Source organism: Ammospiza nelsoni, chromosome 1 (assembly GCF_027579445.1).
Source record: "Ammospiza nelsoni isolate bAmmNel1 chromosome 1, bAmmNel1.pri, whole genome shotgun sequence".
Lineage (NCBI taxonomy): Eukaryota > Metazoa > Chordata > Aves > Passeriformes > Passerellidae > Ammospiza > Ammospiza nelsoni.
This window is the reverse complement of record NC_080633.1, coordinates 129165320-129187192: the sequence shown is the minus strand read 5'-3', so window position 1 is coordinate 129187192 and position 21873 is coordinate 129165320. Positions and strand designations below refer to the sequence as shown.

Genomic DNA, 21873 nt, shown 5'->3' with positions numbered 1-21873 from the left:
TGGCATAAGCTTGATTATAATAATATGAAAAACTCCTTCAATGACTTTTTACTCATTGCCCAGTTCTTAAAATTAATTTTATGTTTTGTGAGATGTGGATTGTCTTTTGTATTTACAAAAATACTTCACTTTTCCTCTATGTTTTGTCAAAATTTGTCCTCTGACCATTTTCAGACCTTGTAGATTTGAAACAAAATATACAAAATCATTGCGCACGTCTTGATATTTTTGTAAAAATCTAATTAAAAATTAGTTAATTGTATGAGATAATAAATCAGAAGACTGAATTCATTTGACCACAGTGAAGTGTTTATTTTTGGACCTTCAACTTACTGACATAATTACAGTCACAAATATCTGAATAATCTATATTCCATTCTATAAATAAAAGCTCCTGATTGCATCTGATCACCAAAAGATTGAGTATCATCATTTGGTAATTTTAAATAGATTTTAAAAATGGATATTTTTCACAATGTTACTGCATGTTTGGTTATATTTCTACCATTTCTGTTTAAAGAATGTTGAAATATATGCATAACTTCTACTATGTATAAAATATTTTTGTTTATAATTACAGGTTCTAGTTCATTTGAATCTCAAAAAATGGACCGACCTTCTATTTCAGTGACTTCTCCTATGAGTCCTGGCATGTTAAGGGATGTTCCACAGTTCTTGTCTGGACAACTTTCAGTATGTAAACATTTCATTGATTTTAATGTTGTACTTTTTGCAGCATATACAACTCTTACTGTAGTGCTAGCTACAGAAATTTCTTGTTAAACTAGCCACATTTTTTGTTTAATGCCATACATCTCAGTCTAGGCAGGAACAGAATTTCATAATCATATTCCTTTTATTAGCTTTTGAAAATTTGATATATACATGTATATGTATCTGATAAGCTAGACATGTAGAGTCAAATTTTCCTAAAGGTCTTATCTTGGCCTCCAGTTATGTTTGTGCTGTTGAGAGTAAACATTTTTAAACTGTCATACTTGTGTGTAGAGTTGGTAGATTTTATTACCTGTGTGCCTGGATGTTACAGCTCGTTATTTCTTATGCACTAACTTTCATATATAACTTCCCCAGATATCCCTCTGATATTTTACTCATGTTGTATTCTTTGTACTGATGTTACTCAGTTTTGTTCTTCACTCTCACTGAGAAGAAAGTTCATTACGTGAATATTTTCTTTTAAAGGATACTTTTTTTGTAATAAACTGAAAAAGTTGGGTTTTGTGCATCTTTCCATGTTATTTAAAATTCCAAAGTGTGATTTTTTAAAAGTGCTCAGGTGAAGCCCGACATATTGAAAAGGAAAGGCAAATGGAAGGGAAGCAGTGCAAAACTCGTGTTTAAGTTTGGAAATGTCACGTTCATGTTACTTCCAAGTTGTATATGTTGAGTGTACCATAAAAATATGCATAAAATCCAAGTAGACTGTTTCTAGGTCTCACAGAAATGGTTTATGGTATGGATAGAGGAGACAGAATATTTTTGTCTCTTCAGTGGCCCTGTTGGCTCCATCTTGCGGTGCATGAGACATTACTTGTTTGCTCATCAGAAAAAACATTTACAATACATAATTTTCTGTAGTTGTTGTACTTAACTACTTTAAAAGATTCAATTGTTTGGATAAATGGAAAACTAAAAATCTTGATTGCAGAATTCAAAGTGCTTTGCAAAAGTACAATGACAAGGGAACATGAACTGTCAGAATACACTGAACAAAGTTTCTAAAAACCTTATTTTTACAAGACAGTAAAAATTGTTGATAGGGGAGACAAAGAAGAAATTTATTTTTTCTAAACTTCATAAAAGATTAGGCTATCAAAAAGTTGTGGCGTCTAGCTCCCAGCAGGAAATTCAAGAGCCAGAGTTAGCTGCTTAGTTGACCAGTGCACACACACGATGGAATAATTATCCAAAAAGAAACCACATAGAACTGACTTTCTCACTTTCTCAGTTTCAGATCAAAATCATGAGTTTAAGATTAGGATTTTTTTAGTAAAGTCAGTAAGTCTTTTGATTTAGGAGCTTCATAGGATTCTGAAGTTCAAGGTATATAATCATAGTATTGGGAAATTTTGAGGTATATTCTATTTTATTGAGAATAACAGAAATCCAAAGGTTTTATTTCTCAGAATGGCATAAAAAATTCAGTGTTTAACTCAAGAAGACATAATTCCTATTTTTATTTCTTTTTTTAATGTTTCAATATATAAATGCCTATTCTAAAATGTTTTTTCCATCCAAGGAAACCCAATAACATTACAAGACATTAGAAAATCTTTGCCTTTTTTTTTGGTGCTTCCTTATCTACTGTTTGCAATTATGTTCAATACTCCCTACTTCATATTATCTCTTTCCCTCAGAGAGCAGCTGATACCTATCTGAGAACACAAAGCTCCAGCTGGATGAAACTGAAGTCAGAAATCCTCTGTAACTCTCTAAAGTTGCAATTTAGACATCTAAAATTAATAGGCAGTTTGAAAGTTTGGAAGCTGGCCTTGTCTGCCCAGCTAATGACACAATGGAAATAGCTGTATTTCATGTTAATCATGTTAAGGGCACAAACCAGCTCCTGCTGCTGTTGGGTCAAGACTTTGGGAGAGAAGTACTAAACTTTTTGCTTTGCTAGCAAAGATGGCTGTCATAGTGTCTGAGGATGCTCTGCATAGGTGGCAACATGGGGTCTAGGCTATGTATATATATGTAAATTGCAATGTATAGGCTAATATGCATTTTTAGAAATAGAGGACTTCAGGAGAATTGAAGTATTCTACAGGAAGAGTATTTTCAAAACAATCAATGTAGTTTCTTTTTGGTCTGATCCTTTAAGATAGTTTCGAAAAATTAAAAATGTTGTAACATCAGATTTGGGTGTTTATGTTCTTGAAAGTAGCATGATGAATAGTTTTTCTTCCACTTTTTAATATTTGGGTTTATCATTCTACCATTTTTGGAAGTTTTGAAACTTTAGAAAAGATAGTGAAAAAATCCTGTTTGTAAAGTTAGAGATGTTTTGAAAAATTAGAATAAACTATGAGATTTTCTAATTTTGGATCTTTAACAAAAGTGAAGTAGTAAGGTAAAAGAATTTTAAAGTTACAAAAAATATTTTATTTTGAATGCCTCAAAATGGATGTGCTTCAGTATTTTTGTTTTCCATGTCTTAATCGTCTCTTTTCTAACAGAACAGTTGATGGATCATATATTCATTCAAAATAGCTAAGTAAGGTAGAAATGAAAGGAAATACTAAATTCTGAATGTAATTGTGAATGTGCTCTTTGTGGGGAGTGCCTAGACAGGAGAATAACTACAGAACCCTGGCAACAAACGAGCTGTAAATTAGTAAATGAGGATGTTGTTTATTGTGGAAGTGGTGGGTCAGTGATATTCTGGTTGATGGTGGCTGAATTCAAGCAGGTGTGATGGATCTGAGGGAACAGATGAAAGGCAAGATTTTGGAAGTGTTTTCTGTATTTTCTGTGCCTTTGAACAGTAGCATGTATCCTGAGGGATTGCTATTAGTGCAGCTGTGGTTACTGGCATAGGCAGTGAAATACAAAAGCTGTAGGCAGAAATGGAAATAACAATTTGGATGAAAGTCTGAAGTATTTGAATGAATACTGGAGTATAGGCTTATTCAAACAGTACTATAGATCCTTAAAGCATTTTTATATACAAGTTGGTATTTGGAATCTATTTCTTTATGTTCAGTATGGTTTTGGCTGGTTTAGCTGCAGCAATGCCACTGTAGCATTCAGGGATGTCTTTCTCTGTTCAGTCTTCTGTGTTTTCCTCTGTATTGGCGTTGGTCTGTGTAAATGTTTTCTTTGTGGAGGTCACAGTGTCAGTCTAGAGCTGACTAATAGGATTGACCACCAAGTAAACCATTGCACATAGACAGAAAATCCTCTTTACATTAATAATTATTCTGCCCAAGTACATGTGTAATTGAACAAATTATGTGCAACTACAGTAAACTATTGTGTGTTATAACTGGCTCATATAATTTATCCATATTATCTGTGTTTTATTTTATAGCACTTTTTATTCATGTTGTTTTTCAGGGGAGTATCTGTTATTGCAATTATAGTTTTTCTATTATTTGCTTTGTCTCATTTCTGTTTCTGTATTTTTTCACTGAGTTGTTTTTCCTTTAATATAATTTTGAAAAAATCAAAAGTATTCTTTGTATGTTGGTGCTCTTAGCTTAACTACTGATTTTTATCTACATTTTTGATACTATATGAAAAGTATAACTTGAAATTCTTTTCCAATAGTTAGGTTTGGGGAATAACAACATAAGACCATGTAAATGAATACCAGTATAAAATCACAGTATTAAATTTTTGTGCTGGTGGAAGTTCTAGCAGAAAAAGGGTATAATTTATAAAATTAATCTATATCCCTGTACACTTGAACCATAGAACCACTTCAATAGATTTTCCATACATATTCAGTTTATAAAGCAATAAAAAATAAAGTTATAGTAATTATAGTTGTAATATATACAACATAATTGAAAGCCTTTATGGTACATTAAGAAGGGCCTATATGTCAGCACATTGAGGGGATGAGATCAAGTACAACACATGCTAACCCCTCCCCTTTCATGTGTTCTTTTTCCTTTTCTTTCTTCCCTTTGTACATCTATAAAATTAAATTGCTGTTGCTCTAACACCAAAACCTGGAAAGTTCTAGGTAGTGCACACAATGTGTTGATTTTCCTCCATTTCCAAGGCAGAATATGACAGGTGAGAGCCCGTGGTGCATGGTGGGAGAGATTCTGTCCCTCTTGGGATTGCAATAGCCTGTGATAATTTTTTTTCCCTTGTAAAATTGAACTGAAACAAGCTGAAGGTCTACTTTTATTGTGACTAGGTCACATTCTGACACCCTTCACTCTGGGCTCTGCAGTCCTGCCTGTGCAGAGTGGCATGTACAGTGCAGCTGCTGCACCCTGCAGAACGCAGGGTGTACATCAGACAAAACCCGTGATCCAGACTGCCAAATTTTCTTATGTATCCTCTTTCTTTGGTATAAGAACAGATTATTTCACACATTTTATAGAACAGATTTCTTGATCATCTGTGCATGCCAAATAAGCAAGGAGGGTGGCAATAATATCAGGAAAACTGAGCATAAGTAAAGGAGATTCCAACGTGTCAGATGGCTGTGATTCTTGTGACCTACTCCATGCTCCTGTTCTCCCCCTCACCAGCCCTCTGAGGTTGTCCATGCCCTATACTCTGTACTAATTCTGTGCCACCCCATTAGCTGTTGCCCTAAGCTGAAGGTGGGGAGTGGTTGCTTGGAATTTGCAGCTAGTCCAGGAACTTGTGTTGCCTGTACTCAATGTAGTCTTGATGAACCTACTGGAGGCCACAAGGCTCTATGGGGTCTGAAGTGTTACAGCACAAAAATATGTTGTAAATGCATCTATAAATGCAGTTTGTTAAATTTTCTAGATCCCATTTCATGCAAGAATTTTGTGTGTATACCATATGTCATTTCTGTCGTGATTGCTAGAGAATTGAAATACATTGTACCTTCCCTCATGTAAAATTAATATCAGAGAGCACGAACTTTCTTTAATTGTTTTCTAAGTATTTAGGAGGACTTATCAAAGACATGACTCCTAAAGTTGCAAAAAAGAGGAAACCTTTTATTTTACTCACTTTCCTAAGTAACCAAAGCTGTCAGTATGTGAATTGTACTTGTTTCTCTCTGAATATGCATGTACAATCTCCCTGAAAGAGATGATCAACCTTATGTTTCCAACCCCACTTTTAAATCACACTTTGCCTACCTTTTGTTTCTGTTACATGTTATTTCTAAATCTATTGTAAATGTTGTCTATAGACTTGCAAAGAGAAATCCTTGCTCGTGGGGAATCAGTGGCAAAATTCATGCTGACTTCCCTACGGCAAGAATTTCCACCAAAGAGTTTTGATATGATTTGGTAACAGATTTGCAGATTTAATTTATGCATTGCATTAAAATACTTTTTGTTAGATAAATATGTTGTTGGTGTAAAGCTGTGTTTAAAGTAATAGTTATGTGTCTTTGTTTTTACTTTTGGTCTTTTAGTTTCCAGCGTGTTGTCGTTTTTGGTTTTGTTTTATTGCTTTTTCTTTAATTTTGCTTACCAGAGCCAAAGCCTTAGTAGAAGAACAACGCCTTTTGTTCCTAGGGTTCAGGTAAAGACTTCGTCTGCCTGACAGAAACTAAAGTTGTGGGTTTTTCTTTTGTTTGTTATGGAAAATGCATAGTAGGAAAACGTTACATTATAGTCCGTTTTCCCATATTTTGAGTGTGTTGCTTTAAACCATATTAACAACTTTCATGTCATCTTGTGATCAGCTTGTAAAATTCTGCATGGGGATTAAAATATTAAATTTAAATTTAAAGAGACATCTAGTTTTTTCTAGTTGCTCAATATTAAACTTAAACAGGTTTCAATAGTGATGATGACTATGCATACCACATAAAAAATTTGTGTATTGTTTAGGCAATAAGTAATTTTGTGCTTGAGTTTATAATGTAAAGATGAATGTCTCTTTAAATAATTCATTATCGTTACTCAACACATTTTTTTTTTGCATTTTCCTCATAATAGTAGCTCCTTGAGTAGAAGATGGGCAAAAAATTTGTACCTTGTTTAAATAAACAAATTTGTTGTTTATGGAACTTGGTTCTTGTATTTTTAACTACATCATTATAGCCAAAACTTTACTTGAATAAAAAATAAATTCTCCCATTGTCTTACTGAATTTATTCAGCTTTGATATTCTGTTTAGGTACAAGTTGTTTGCCTTTTTTTCATTAGGAAGCTTCTGAGGTATGATAGATTTATGCAAAAATAGGTTTTACTAATATTTCACAATGCTTTTCTTGCTTTGCTGCATGTTTGTCTTTTTTTTTTTAACCAGAATATTATCTGATTTTCTTACAAAATATCTTTATGGTGATGTTAATCTTTTGTGTGGCAGTTTTATAAATGTTTTTCTTTGATTAATTGACCAAAATGTAAAGGATGATCTAAGTGATCAGAAGGAGATGACTGAATTTCATTATGAAATGGAAAAGAGATAATTTTTTTTAATAAAGGAATTCTAAATAAGACTGTAATTAAGACATCAGATATGAACCATATTTGATTAAGTACGCTTTTTTTCACAATGCAGTATTCTCAAGAGTATTCCTTTCAACTGCTTAAATATAAATTCAAAAATTAAGAACTTCTAAAGAAAAAAGAGATTATAAAATAATGCCTTGATTGTATGATTTAAAGCTAATTTATTATGTGCTATTGACATAAGCTGGCTTTGTATGAAAAATTTAAAACTTCCTTTAGCACGATTAAGAAAGCTGTATTCTGCTCATGATAATGAATTTAGAGAAGTACAATTACAAGTTGTTAAGTAGTTCATAGAGGTAAATATTATATAAGTAGCTTTTTTAATATTTATTTCTTTTTATATATGTGCTAAATAAATTATAAATTATATGACAGTTATTGTTCAAGTTAAAAAGGAAATCTCTGCCTGAAATATGCATGTTTCATGAAATACTGTAATGTAGAAATAACATGTAGTAGTTCCATATTTTAATTCCATTATACAAAATAAAGACATAGACATAAAAGTTGTCTGTTCCACTTAGACTAATATCCTCTCATGAAACAAAAAAAATACTTTGCTCAAATGATTATGGTAGTTGAGAAAAGAAAAAAAAGTCATTTGCTAGAAAGTATCTAACAAGAGGTGAAAATGTTTAAGGCTTACTTGCTCACCCTTGCATTATTTTTTATATTGTAGGTAAGAATTGTCCTTACCCCCAGTTTTGTCTAAACAATCAGTGCCTGTGGAGTCCTTGTGGACATGTCTAACAGGTTTTTTTTGCAGAGCCCAGTAACAGTCCATGCTAAACATAAGGGTTTTGACAAGAGTTCTTGAAGAACTCAAAATTATGACCTTGGCAAAATCATTGCACCTACTCTGAAACAAAAAGTGATCCATCTGCCCACTTCTAGTGGTGATAGTAGATAGTATAAAAAGATTAGTGTTAGATATAGTTACCATGCAAGCTGCTGAAAGAACAGGAATTCTCCAGTGGTCTGCAAACAAGGGTATTAGGAGCAGTCCAGCAGCAGTGCAGAACTCTGGTTACTTTTTTGGCATGACAAATTCACTAAATCAGAGCTCTGAGCTGCTGTTTACGGTTGTCAGGAAGTATACATTTCATTGTGGGCTGAGGTATAGCTGTGCCTGTAGAACTCCTTACAAGAATGAAAATCTCCAAACATTCTGTTTATACTTATTTGTTTCATCACTCTAAACAGGAAATGTATATCTTTATTCTTGCTTGCATCTTCTTTACTTTTTATTCTGAAACTGATCCTTTCTGGCAAAAGCTCCTCTTCCACACTTCCCTCCATGACATTGCATTCATCTTCTGGCTCACTGGATGATTTCATAGAATCATCATTATTTCATTGGGAAGAAAGACATTCAGTTTCTTTCCTATCAAATGCCCACTGAGCTTTTACTAATTTTACATTACTTGTAAAAGTGCATCTTCATTTCCTGAACTTTTAGATTCAGTTTGCCATACCAGTAATTTTCAAACTTGCAGAGTGATGCTTTATGAATCTCTGTAGGGAAAAATCTGTTCTTAAAATTGTATTTTCTATGCAGTATCTCTTGTTTACTTGGCAAAGCATTCTTTTGAGCTAGAGTTGCCTCTGGGTTTTTCTAACTTCAAAAATTTCAGCCATCCTTTTGGCTTTAACACAGAACATCAATATATTTGATCATGTATAAAAATATGTAAAAGGTGAAACCACTAAAAAAGAGATTTAAAAAGGAGACATAGATTAGGGCAGCATAAATACTTCTATAATTTCCTGGCCTTTATATCCTACATGCTTTTCCATTTGACACCCTTTTCTTGTAATTGTTCAAGCATATTAGACAGCAGCTGAAGCAGAAAGCAATAGTAGTTTGATTTAGCAACCCTCAGTGCTCAGGATTTTTTAGAGGTGTGTTTAACAACATTCAAAACTGGCCTCAGCTATGCCACGGACATCACCACCTCAGGGCAGTTTCAGCATCTACATAAGCTTAAGTCCAAAAAAAGATTATTGCAAGTATTTTTTAAATTAAACTGAGATTTTTTTTTTCAAACAACAGATCCCACTGGTATATCTTTAGTTTCAGAATAATGTGAGAAAGAAAAGTAGTATGTAATTTTAAAATAATAATAAGCATAATAAACATCTGTGTAGGTTACATGAAAAATTATAATGAGCAACAGAAGGAAAAAAAATGCCTGGCCAGCTGTCTCTAAAAGCCAGAGATGTTTGAATAGGTTGTGTGGTAAAAATCAGCTGTAGGGCAGATGGTCTCTCCCAGTGGCACAAGTTTTATCTCTTTTCATGAGATTCGTGAAGTAACCCTTATATAACAAAGACATAACTGTAGCATAGGATTTAAAACTTCAAATATTCTCTGTTTCTAAATCTAAATTATGACTGAAGATATGTTTTGCCTGTATGTCCTGTGTATAAAACTCCATTAGAATTGCATAGTTGAGGAAACAGTCAAACATTCATGAGATAGGAGTATAAGAAGTGCAACAATAATATTTTCTAGAATTTCTTAACTGATTCCCTTGTCAGGGGGAATAAGAGTAGGGGGTTCTTATACATGATTACTTCTTTTCTAAACTCTGACCTCAGTCAGTGCTCTAAAATTTTAGTGAAGATGAGATCTAATAGAAAAAGATGAAATCTAGTAAACTGAATTTATATCCTTAATTTATATAACTTATACTAACTTCAAATAAAGGTGCAAAACTTATTATTCAACATAAACAGAATGAGACGATTGGGGATAAAAGCATCATATAGTCAACCCAGGACAGGTGCCTTGAGGAAGATCTTTCACTTGTACAGTTGAGGGAAAGATCGAAGTGCCTCAATACCTGCAGTGGGTGATTAACCCAAATTAAAGACACCTAAGCCCATTAAATCTATTTGAAACTAAGGCTGCTCCAGAGGGTGAGTTGATTCTCCAGGGGAGGCACCTTCTACTGAGGCTACAGAGGACCAATCTTACCCATTATTCTGTGATTCTGTGAACCAGGAATGCTAGCTAGATGTACTAGATACCTGCATCCTCACTTCTCAGAATGCAGCAGCAGCAGTCAGCTTTTATATACTGTTTGTGTAGGAAGCTTATTCCAGAAGCAGGACATGTACTGCTGTTTAAATACTGTTTAGACTGAAGAGGTTGAACCTGTGTATCAAAATAGTGACTTTATTATCAAGCTATGCCACATTGCATTCTTCTCTGGAGTACCAAGTCTCATCTGAAGCTGAGACACACTTTTGCTGGGAATAGGAGTGTGTGGTGTTACCAAAGCATGCTTCAGTTTAGCATGGCAGGTTCCAGACCTGTATTGCTCTTGTATTAGAACACTAGTGGTTAAAAACCAGAAAGAATGAAGCTGGGGTCAGACCCACATCTCCGTTTCCTTCAATCCTCTGAGTGCAGAAGAGTTCCTGCTTCCTGCACTCTGTGGCAGTTATTCCTACCTGGCAGCCTGTCTGCAGCAGATGCACCCCTCTGTGAATAACACACCATCTCAGTGCATCTCAGTATCAGGATGCTCTGAATTTACATGCCTGTTTGCCTGAATGTAGGTCACAGCAAAAGCTTAATAAAGCATTAGGTGCATGTCTGGCTGCTGAAGGAGCCCAGGGAAAGAAAGTATATGAGCATGTGTATGGCTCATTTGTCTCCAAGACTTCAGTGCAAAGTGGGAAAGTATTCAGGTTGCACCACTTCCAAGCAAATCTTGGGTGCCTACATCATAAGTAACCTAGACAGACAAAATCCCATTCAAGAAGGTTTTGTTCAGGTGTTAGTCTCAACATTAGCATCAGCTAGCATGATTTTTTATATAGCATATTTTATGTGTTGTTAGTTTAGCTTTCCCTTTCCTTCATTTAGATCAGGATTGCTTTGTTGAAGTTTCTTAGATGTTCTAAAATTATACAAGTGTGTGTGTTTGTAAAAAAATCTTGCTAGATTCTTATTCATCCCAGTCTCTCTTTCAACACATTTTGTGCCAGTTAGCATGGCTAGTTATTTTGTCACCTCATAACATTTCTCTCATTCATTCTATTTTTCCCCTTTTAATCTCTGGTCCCTGACATTAGTGGTTCATTCTTCCCGTGTTTCACCAAAAAGTATCCTGTCTGTTTTACTTTCACTGTAATTATAAAGCAGCTTTTTATTTGTCCCTTCTTCCTTCTTCTAATCCCATAAGAATGCAATCCCATTCTCCCCTCTATGGGCTTCTTTGACCATTCTCTCACAGTTTTTTCCCTTTTTCTCCTTGCATCCTAGTCAAACGACTGCTTGGGTTACAAGTACCTGTGCTGTGTATTGGAGTGCTAGCAGTGTGAATGTAGGGGAGAGAGAGCTTTCTGGTCTTAATTCTGACTCCTGGCTTTTCCTGTAACAAGGCAAATTAAAGAGCATTACAGGGAAAATATGCCCATTAAGTTCAAGTTTTTCCAATTTTTTATTTCAGAACATCAAGGGAAAAGTAGAAGGTACAAGTCAATGCAAATCTTGAGCTCCTGATCCAAACTGCAGTTGTTAAAGCATCTCAATGAAGTGGTGTCAGATTATTTCAGTTTCTGCTTAAGTAATTCTCTAAATATTTTGACTGAAGTTTTCCTGTAAAAAATCAGTCTGAAACAAATATATTTAGCTTGCATATGAACACATAATTCTGGTTGTATTCTTGGTGCCTATATCTAGATTATTTCACATTCATCAGTCACAGTTTTTGATAGTATCTGTATCACAAATTTATTTCATTCTCCTTAAGCAAGCATAATTTTCCACAAAAAATAAATGAAGAAGATTGTCTTCAGTGCTATTCCACTTGAGATGTGGGACCAGCCAAGTCTGTCTTTTGCTTCAGGACTCCCAAGGAAACCTGTGGGTTTAGTGTCAAAGAACATTTAAGTTGACTTGCACTTCAGAGGTCATTAAAGGTGTACTGTTGGTACAAGCTTTCTGCTTTTCATCTGTAGCTGGATGTAAATAGCTAGAAGTCCAGATAATTCTCAGTGTAGAAAAAATACTCTCAAAGCCCCTGGCTTGTAAGAATGTAGGAACAATATCTAAAATTCATGCTGAGATGATTAGCCACAGGGCCCTTTAACTATTAGTGCCAAACACCTTTAAAGTCTGTAGCAGGGCTAATGACAGGGTAATGGAGGACAAATATCCCATTTTTAATATCCATTCAAATGGTTAGTGGCTACAGGAGTTGCAAGATCTGAAGCAGTGAAGGAAGAAGTACACTGCCACCAATAACTGAGTTGGTGTGTCTTAGTGTAATCTCACTTAGTGAGGTATTAGGAATGGCAGAGAGCTAAATTAGCCTCTTCTTTATGGGTTAAAAGTCTTGAGAATTACATCAAGACCTTTCTTTAGGAGACTGAAATGTTGAAGATGAGGAGCTATGATAGCAGAAGAAAACCCTGTCGCTGAAATTAAGTGAGATTGTTTCCACAGAAAATGCACCTTCTCCTCTTTATATCTACCTGAGCTAGGGTATATTCATGCCTAAAGGTGTATTGCCTGGGTAGGTGTGCAGCTGGGCATTATCCTCTCTGATTCCCTTAAGTTCAGGCAGGGTCACTGTTTTCTTTAAATGTCCTGGTTTGTCCTGTCTCGGGCAAAGTCCTCATGAGGAGAGGCTCCTCAGTAAGCTGCAGCTAGAGACACTGCACTGCTACCAGCATGCAGTGGCTTCCTGGCTATTTGTAAGGCTTTGTTTTACCCTAACTGCAACATTTCCCCCTTCTGCAGTGACTGCTCTGGAGTAGTCATATCCTTTTCTTGGCTGATGTACTTGCAGTCATAGAATTCAAACTGATATAGCTAAATAGCAGCTTGTAATGACTGTAATAAAGCAGGATAGCAAATCAAGCCTTAGACTGGTTAATAACAATATCTACAAATGAATAATAGTGGTTTTTATCTTGTTACTTGGACTATGAAGAGGGTTGGATTACTGAGCCTTCCTCTCAGTATTTATGGAGGACTTGTATTATTTCAGAATAAGTGTATATATGTTGAAAAATATTAAGTGATATGAAATATTTATGGGTTTATCCCATAGTCTCTTTAGCACAACAGCAGATGAAACATTATTAATTAATTGTGCACAAACTCCTCAGAGATGTATATATATGAATACTATACATTAATAATGCAAGTAATACAATACAAGGGAAAATAATCCTAACCAGAGCACCATGTGAAAAACAGTTAGTGTGAAGCAAGGTACTTATAGTACAGGGTTTTAAAAAAAGAGTAACTCCTGGTATATACTGAAGCTATTACAGTATTAACTTATTTTTATTCTTTGTTATAAATGAAAAGTAGAATATAATATTTTCTGTTTAAGTAACCAATATAAATAGAAGCTCATGAGCAAAATTATTTTTAAGGATTACTATACAACTTCATTGTAGAAATGAGTTCACTAATTAATATTTTCTTCCTACAGATAAAACTGTGGTATGACAAGGTTGGTCATCAGTTAATAGTGACCATACTGGGAGCAAAGGATCTTCCTTCAAGGGAAGATGGGAGGCCAAGGAATCCTTATGTTAAAATTTACTTTCTTCCAGACAGAAGGTAGGGTGAACACAAAAACAAGGAATATTTGAATTAGTCTGATACTCAGGTGACATGCACAGCTGAGTTTGTCAGCCATGCTTACATGAATAATGGCTTGCAGTGTTGAGCTCTTGTGTTGAACATGGTATGTAACAGCAAGGTGTCTTTGAACACTAAGCACAAACTTGCTTTCCCTGGTTATATTATAAAATACTGAATAGAAAAGGAAAGAAAGGTAAACATGGGGATCTGTTATTTGCAAAGAATGTTATTAGTGTATTATAGTGCCTTTATTTCCTATGGCAGTTATTCTTCTCTAGAGCAAAGAAGATGCTACACGGTCGGGTTCATAAATTTCTGGACTGATGAGTCCAGCAGTTTGGTTTGCCCCACCTTTATACACTAAGGCAATAACAGGTTTGGCATCTGAAACACACAGATACCTGTTCACAGTATAATTGAGGTAAGGCTGAAGGGGACTCAACTGAGAGTTCACGTTTGCACTTTGAAAACTTTCCCTAGAGCACAGGACTCGTGTTAATCTGGATGGTATCATAGATGCACTTAGGAAAAGTTAAACTGCAGTAGGACCCCTATTCCTGAAAAGAACTTTCACTTCTTAGTCCATGATTTTCTGTGTTTCAATTTAGGTGTTGGGAAGACCAGCAGAAGTGATAGTGTGTTTTCCAGTTTATTTTTTTAATTGATGTTTCCTCAGATTGTGTCAGTAGGGGGACATGTTTACCTTTATTTTATAATGTACTAACCAAATAATTCAAAGTTTTAATGCCACTCAAAATAATAGATCATTGGATTACTGAATCTGTGGAACAGAATGCAACTTGTATTTTTACTTCCTTTGCTTTTCCAAATAGCTAAACTGGGAAGATGCTAGCTATCTCCATTACCATTTGAGTTCAGTACGAATTAAAGCTATTTAGTATTTTGGAAGACTTTTCCAAGTTGCTTTTCCAATTTTGTTGTATACCATAGGTTGACAAGCAAATTTGATGTGACTACCTAATTTGCTGTGTCATTGATGATTAAAAGGATAGATTTTCCCAGCCTCACCAGTATTTGAACAGTTGGTGTACATCCCTACTTTATTCAAAATGCTGTAGTGTGTTTGTAGCTGCTGAAGCTGTGCTAAACTGAGAATCAGGTCTGCTCCAATTATCTTACCTGCTTTTTCCATAATAATGAATAATTAATAGACTAACAAAAGTGTGTTCACAATGTTTTACAATGTAAATTGTGATAACTAAAATATAGTGACATTAAATTTTATTAATCTATATTTTTTCCCATTTATGAGAAACATTCAGAACTTTTCTTTAGTTGTTTTATGTGTTTATGATCAGCAATTTGTCTTACAGAATTTTGGTTTTTTTTCTGATGTGGAAATTCAGTTTTGTTTCCTTAGATTTAAAAGCTAAGTAAGCAACAGTATATTTCTAGTGTAGTAGAAAGAAACATGCTGGAGGTAAAATACACTTAAGTAAGTCAATCATTTAATTAGATGAAGATGGTGAATTCTCTTTTAATTAAGAAATTTAATTGAAAAATATTGTACAATGTAACAGTTCACAAGAGTAAACAAACCTTTAGTATGCTAGAAATAATTTATGGTCTTTTTTAACAGTGTGTCTAAAAGTATTATTACTTAGGTAATTTTTTGATCCAACTTCCAAGTAACAGTTCAGAAATACAATGACTTTATTAAAATTGCAAGTATTAACGAATGGACTGCATCTGCATTGCCTATTAAAAAATCCTTATAAATTAGTCTGGCAGCTGCATTATGCAGCAATCAGCAGGTTTAGAATAAGCATTGTTATGAGGACTCCTGTCAGTATTCTCAGTAGGAGCAGTGTGGGTGTTTTCCAGCAAAAATTGTTTCAATCAGAAAATATTAATTCTTTCTAGCAGAAATATTCTGCAAAAACATTGCTTTCAACAGCACCCTGGAGCCAGAGCCAAGGCTGCCAGGGTAGCCTTGCCTGGAGACCTCACCTCACAATGGAGGTCCACCTTCGGCCTGGCGATTCACTGGAGTGACCAAAGGATTTGGGAAGCTGTTTTGAGAAGGCTGTTTGTTCCAGTATTGCTGGAAAAGAACATGTAACCTGTTTTTGGGGCTTCTGGTTTCCCAGGTGGATAAGGAGCCCTTAGCCAGGAAAGCCCTGCACTGCCCCCAGCTCCCTGCCCATCCTGCATGTGGGCCAGCTGCTCCTTCCCGCTCTGCAGTTGGAGGGAGCTGCTGTAGGACTGGAACTCCAGTGAACCAGCTGGCTCATTTTTTTTGAAATGCAGCTCAATGCCCAATGTTGTCTGTGGAGATGTTCTACTGTCAGGCTGTGCTTTGTGGATATCCCATTTATGGAAGTACATTTTATTTTATAAAATGCTGTTTCCAAAATAAAAGAGAATACATGCAAAATCATATTAAAAAATTTGTGGGTTTTGGGAAACATCTTAAAATTGGAATTGGCACATAAACTTGAAATCACCTAACCTGAGTTTTTAATGTGAGCTTATGAATTATCCTCAATATATGCACTGACCATTATAACGTGATGTAGATTATAGTACCCCTGATCCTACAAATTGAACTGCTGATTTAAGATTTCCTATTTTCCATTATATACTTAATGCAGTTTAATGGTGTTTTGAACATATTTAATATTTAACTGTTTTTTTCAGTGATAAAAATAAAAGAAGAACAAAAACAGTAAAGAAAACATTGGAACCTAAGTGGAATCAGACATTTATTTATTCTCCAGTTCATCGGAGAGAGTTTAGAGAACGAATGTTAGAAATCACTCTTTGGGACCAAGCACGAGTTCGAGAGGAAGAAAGTGAATTTTTAGGAGAGGTATACAAGTATTGGTAGTTGCTATAGAAATACAGTTGCTCTCTCATACTTATGTATAGATACTTATTTTCAAAAAATTACTAACTGCTCAAAGCAAAGCTGGTTTTATTGTTTTACTTTTTCTTTCACTTAGTAGTAAACAAACAGTGATCTCACACAAATTACATAATCCTGATATGAGATTCTTTCTGCATTTTTTCTGTTTTAGTAACAGCATGAATGTGGTTTCTTAATTTCTAATTGCTCATTCAAATCTATATTAACCATAGTCATATTTTACTAAAACTTTGGAACATTGCTCATTTACCTATTTGAAAACTGTAAAGGCTCTCATAAGGTAATAAGGGTTTTGTGAACGTTTTTGGGTATATTTAGTGTTCTAAAAGGCACAGAAGATTCTTGCATATTAAAGCAAGGTTTTTATATAACTTCAAACAAAGTCCTTAGCAGTAAGAGAATAATAGAATAAATTTCATGGGTATTTCTATTTTAAAATATTCTGTTGCGCAATGCTTTCCTACTTTTAACCATTTTTTCTTTTTTAGATTCTTATTGAGTTAGAGACAGCATTACTAGATGATGAACCCCACTGGTACAAACTTCAAACACATGATGTCTCTTCATTGCCACTTCCCCATCCCTCACCATATTTGCCACGCAGACAGCTCCATGGCGAGAGTCCCACACGGAGGTTACAAAGTAGGTTATTATTAGTTTTTCACTCTGTGTATAGTTCATTTGAATGAATGCATAATAAAATCTATTAAATTCCTGCAAATGGAAAGCTGACAGAATTTTTATGTTAATTTGTAGCTGTTATGAATTAGATCATTGTGGTTACTGATGAGAGTGACATGCTACAAATGGTATCAACCACTGTGCATCGCACCATTTTTTTCTTATAACTCAGTTCAGATTCTCAGTTGGAGTAAATTATCTTGTTTTTTGCAATGGGCTTTTTTTTTTCATGAAGCTCTTTTGTATTATGTTCATAATTTCATTGTTTAAGCAAAAGTAGATTTGCAGGACCTCTCTCTTTAGCTCGTATTTCTTAAAGTAACCTGTATTTAACATCATATGTAGATAAATTAATACCATGGCCTGTTGTCTTCCTTTGATATTATATTATGTGCTTAGATTCACAAATGAAATTTCTTTAAAAATTCTACTTTGTAGAGTTTTTTTATACTTGGTCTGCAGTAGTTATCAGTATATATTTTGAAACTAGCATATTTAAAGTATGGTAATAAAAATAAATACATGAGAATAAGACAGTAAAGGGGAAAAATCTGCTTCTTCAATACTTCGTGGTTTCTCCGGTTTAACTGTTCAATACTGCCAGTGATTTAAAGCTCTTCCTCACTGAATAAATTTTATAAATACCAGTTGGCAGTTATTTAAAAAACCCAACAAACCGAATGAACCAAACTCCCAAAACCCAAAAGACCCACCACCACCCCAAAACCCAACAAAACAAAACCAAAACTCCAAAACAAACAGAAAAACCCCTAACAACACAACAACAGCCCAAATGTAATTTTTAAGATTTACTTGGAGTTTCTTTGAGTCATTGTATGTGAGTGTGTGTGCATGTTTCACACAAACTCACAGAACCTTATGTGTGTAGTCATGAAAACAAGCTTGGATAGTTCATATGTGCTATGTAGAGTTTTTATTGCATAACCCATTGTATACAAGTATTTCAAGCAGTTGATCTGTTTTGCTTCTGTGCACTTGATGGTGAGAAGGATTAAAATGCTCCATATCATAATATTCTGGGATAGACACACTGTCAGAGACTCACACTGCATAGCCTTGATATTTTAAGATTATACTTGTCCCCAAAAAGCTGGAAGAAGTGATAGTTAAAAGATAAGGAGTTCTATTGCAATTCAGTCCTCTTCAGTCTTACATGACATGACTGTTATTTAACTAAAGTTTTTAAATTGTACTTCTTATACAGTCTATGCCATTTTTAATACATTTTAAGAAGTTTCCATCTACGACTATTTTTACAGACCAATTGGACTCTTTGTGTGTGAAGTTAGTGAAATTCTGGTTTTCAGGAAATATCCAATCCTGCAAACAAACACTATTTGTCTGTCAGAATTTCTGTCTGTGCAATAAATAACTGACATTAAGAATGAATTTATGATTTGTTTTTTAACAAATTTTAGTGATATTTGAGTAAAGTTCTGTTGGATGATATTGGCTCAAAATTTGGAAGACATTCAGGTTTTTTTACATAGCAATATTACTATGTACTAATAAATAATAAAACTAAACTAATAAATACTAATACTCATAATGTGCTCAACTGAACAATTGTACAAGCTTGTCTGTAAATATAGAGGAAAGGAATTAGCATATCTTCTTTTTTGGTGAAATACTACGATTTGGTATAAAAGTCCTGCTTTTCAGTGAAGATAGTTTAGCTAGGCTGTTCCCAGAGCACTAGTTTTTCAGCCTCTGGTTTTAAAAACTCCAATCAAATAAGCAATTTCAGATGTTCACTATTATTGCTGGAGAATTCAGATGTTCCTACACTAAATAATCCTATTTCCTTTTGTACAGGTATAGGAACCTGATAAAGAAGGATTTTCTCTAGTGGTCTAGGAATATATTAATGTCTTGATTCCTTGTGTATCATAAATAATTTTCAGTTTAAACAGATAGTTTTTAATGTACAGAACAAGGTATCCTGGAATTAAAATCCTTGCTTTCTGGGGTCTGAAAGAGTATACAATTGGAAATTTAGCATCTGATCAGAGCTCAGCTATGGCAGCAGAATCCATTTAGCATTGGGAAAACAAAATTTTTCTTTTATTGCTGTCACACCTCTGAAATGAAAATAAAAGTACTTCTTGGTGTCCAAAGAGGTCATGCAATATCCTACTGAGAGGTCCAGTACCCAAGTGAACAAGGCTGTAAACAATGCAGTGTCAGTTGGCCAGGCCTGAGACAGGCATTGCACCAGATGGGCTCCAAAAATGCTCTTCCCAATCTAAATGTCATCACCAGGAACTGGTGAAGGGCAGACAGCACCTCTGAAGACTGTTTGCCGTCACTAAGTAAAATATTTATACTATATTAATAACACATAGAAGTCTAGGATTTTTTACCTTTTTTTGAGATGTCAAAAGAGTATGAAGTCAATAGATCAGTTTCTTGTATCTGAAGATATTTTTGTATCTCTCAATAACATTCTTGTATATCATGAAACAGAAGATGCTATCCAGCAGCACATTATGACAACGTGAAGAAAATCTCTTAGAACAAGGCACGTCTAGCATGTTTGTCAATGCTTTTCAAAGCACTTCTTAGAACATGTACTGGGCTGTTATTAAGCAGGATGATTTCAATTTTTTGGGGATGCAAAATCTCAGCAGTTTAGTCCTCCTACCTTTTGTTCTTTTCTGCATTCTCTCTATGTATAGAATTAGTGATGAAAGAATTTATTGTATAACCTCAAAAATTGCTAGTGTGGGAAATGACAGGAGAGATATTTTGAATTACAAGCTTCTTTTTTGTTTATATAAATACACATTACACATCTAAGCTTTTTTATCTTTATGATTGTCGAGTAGGGATAAACATATTTATTTGAAGACAATACTTAAGTGTTACTCTCTAAAGGTAGTTTAAAAGAACCACCTACGCTTAGCACTTCTATTCTCTTTTTAATATCCCTGGATTGCAGTGTTCCTGAAGAAGAGCAGACTGTCAGCCCTGAAGAGTGAAGTTGTATTTACAGATTGCCAGTAGCAAAGTGCAAGCTTCCCACGGAGCCCCATATGCTGGTTTTTTAGGAGCCAGCTTTCAGAGCCAGTAGCTTCGTTTCTACATATATTTATCTCTCAATATCTTTGAGTGGGCAGTGTGTTGTGGTACAGACTGATCTAAGTCAGCTGTCCACCTTCTCTTTCCCAGTCCTCTGATCCATACATTCCATTAATTTCCTAGTGATAAAGAATCATTCCCATACTTTCTCCTTTGTGTTTTTTGACAGACATCTACTTAGAAACTGGAACTAATATAGAACATAGGATTATGACTTACTAGCTCTTTCAGCTAATTATATTTGAGATTTTCATAACCTGATCCAATGAGTATATTTTAAACTTTTTCTTATGAGAAATGTGGGGTAATGAGTAGGTCTCTTTTACTTATTGTGCTCAGCTTTAAAAGTGAGTTTTTAGAATTCATTTTCTCTAATTACCATAAAATCAGCCATACACCCAGAATTCCAGCATTAATTAGAATTACAGCCAAACTGAAGTTCTTTTTATATTGCCTCTGAAAAAGATTGCAACCAGAAAATTAAAAATAATGTTAGACAATATTTAGGAATTCTCATTTTTGGTAGGCTGTTTTTCCATCTCACATTAGCTAAGAATCTTATTGGAGAATACATACAAAATTGAATGTGCTTTGGGTGCTGGGTCCGTGGTTATTAGGATGTGCAAGTTATTGTTATTATTTCTGTTTTTTGAGAAATGATACAGAAATAAAACAAGGTTTATACCATGGGATCATGTATCTAAAATTAGTTCCTCTCTCCATGAGCCCGGAATATAGAGATAGAAATCAAATTGCATATGATGCATTCTTACTCCATCTTTTACAGTTTTATCTATGTAATGTGAGCATTTTTGAAGTGTGAGCTGGTATTGTGAATTGAGAAAGAATATGGGGATATTTTATGTTTTGAAGAACAACAGTATTTTAGTTTTATATTAATGCTGAATTTGTTTCAGAAGCAGATTTTGTTTTACTCCAAGTGTTTTAAGACTTTCCCAAATACTTAGGATTGAAAAGTGACTGACACTTGTTTTCTAAGTCAGATTCTGCAGCTTTAAAGTGAAACTGTCTGAATTATTGATCTGCAGTCCACAGAGAGTGCAATGTGCAGTGTAGGTAACAGCTAAGTGTGCAAATGAGAAGAAATATGAATATAGCAATAAACCCAGACATTTTCAGGTCTCTTGCTGCAGCATAGGTCTGTACAGCAGCAGGTCTCTACAGTTTTTGAATACCATGAGAATTCACAATATGGTTTGAAAAATAAAAAATTATATTTTGAACATCCTCAGTAAGGGAAAAGTAATAAATCTACGGGAGATAAACTCTGCTGAGAACAAGATCTCAAAGATTTTAGAAATTACAGTGTTTGAAAATCCACATGTAGGAGTCAATTTTTTTTCCCAACATCTGAAGACAAGAAAAAATAAATCAAAATTAAAGTAAATGTAAATAAACCTACTTTGGAG

The 21873-nt window shown here is 34.4% G+C and overlaps 1 protein-coding gene across 1 annotated transcript in view; it reads left to right on the top strand.

Annotated features, from left to right (window-relative positions):
• RIMS2 (regulating synaptic membrane exocytosis 2) overlaps positions 1-21873 on the top strand; it is a 444540-nt gene that overhangs the window by 241059 nt on the left and 181608 nt on the right. The window contains exons 10-14 of the mRNA XM_059490825.1: positions 581-693; positions 6166-6213; positions 13616-13746; positions 16432-16603; positions 17149-17302. Of these exons, the coding sequence (XP_059346808.1) occupies positions 581-693; positions 6166-6213; positions 13616-13746; positions 16432-16603; positions 17149-17302 (618 nt within the window). The remainder of the gene's footprint in view (positions 1-580; positions 694-6165; positions 6214-13615; positions 13747-16431; positions 16604-17148; positions 17303-21873) is intronic.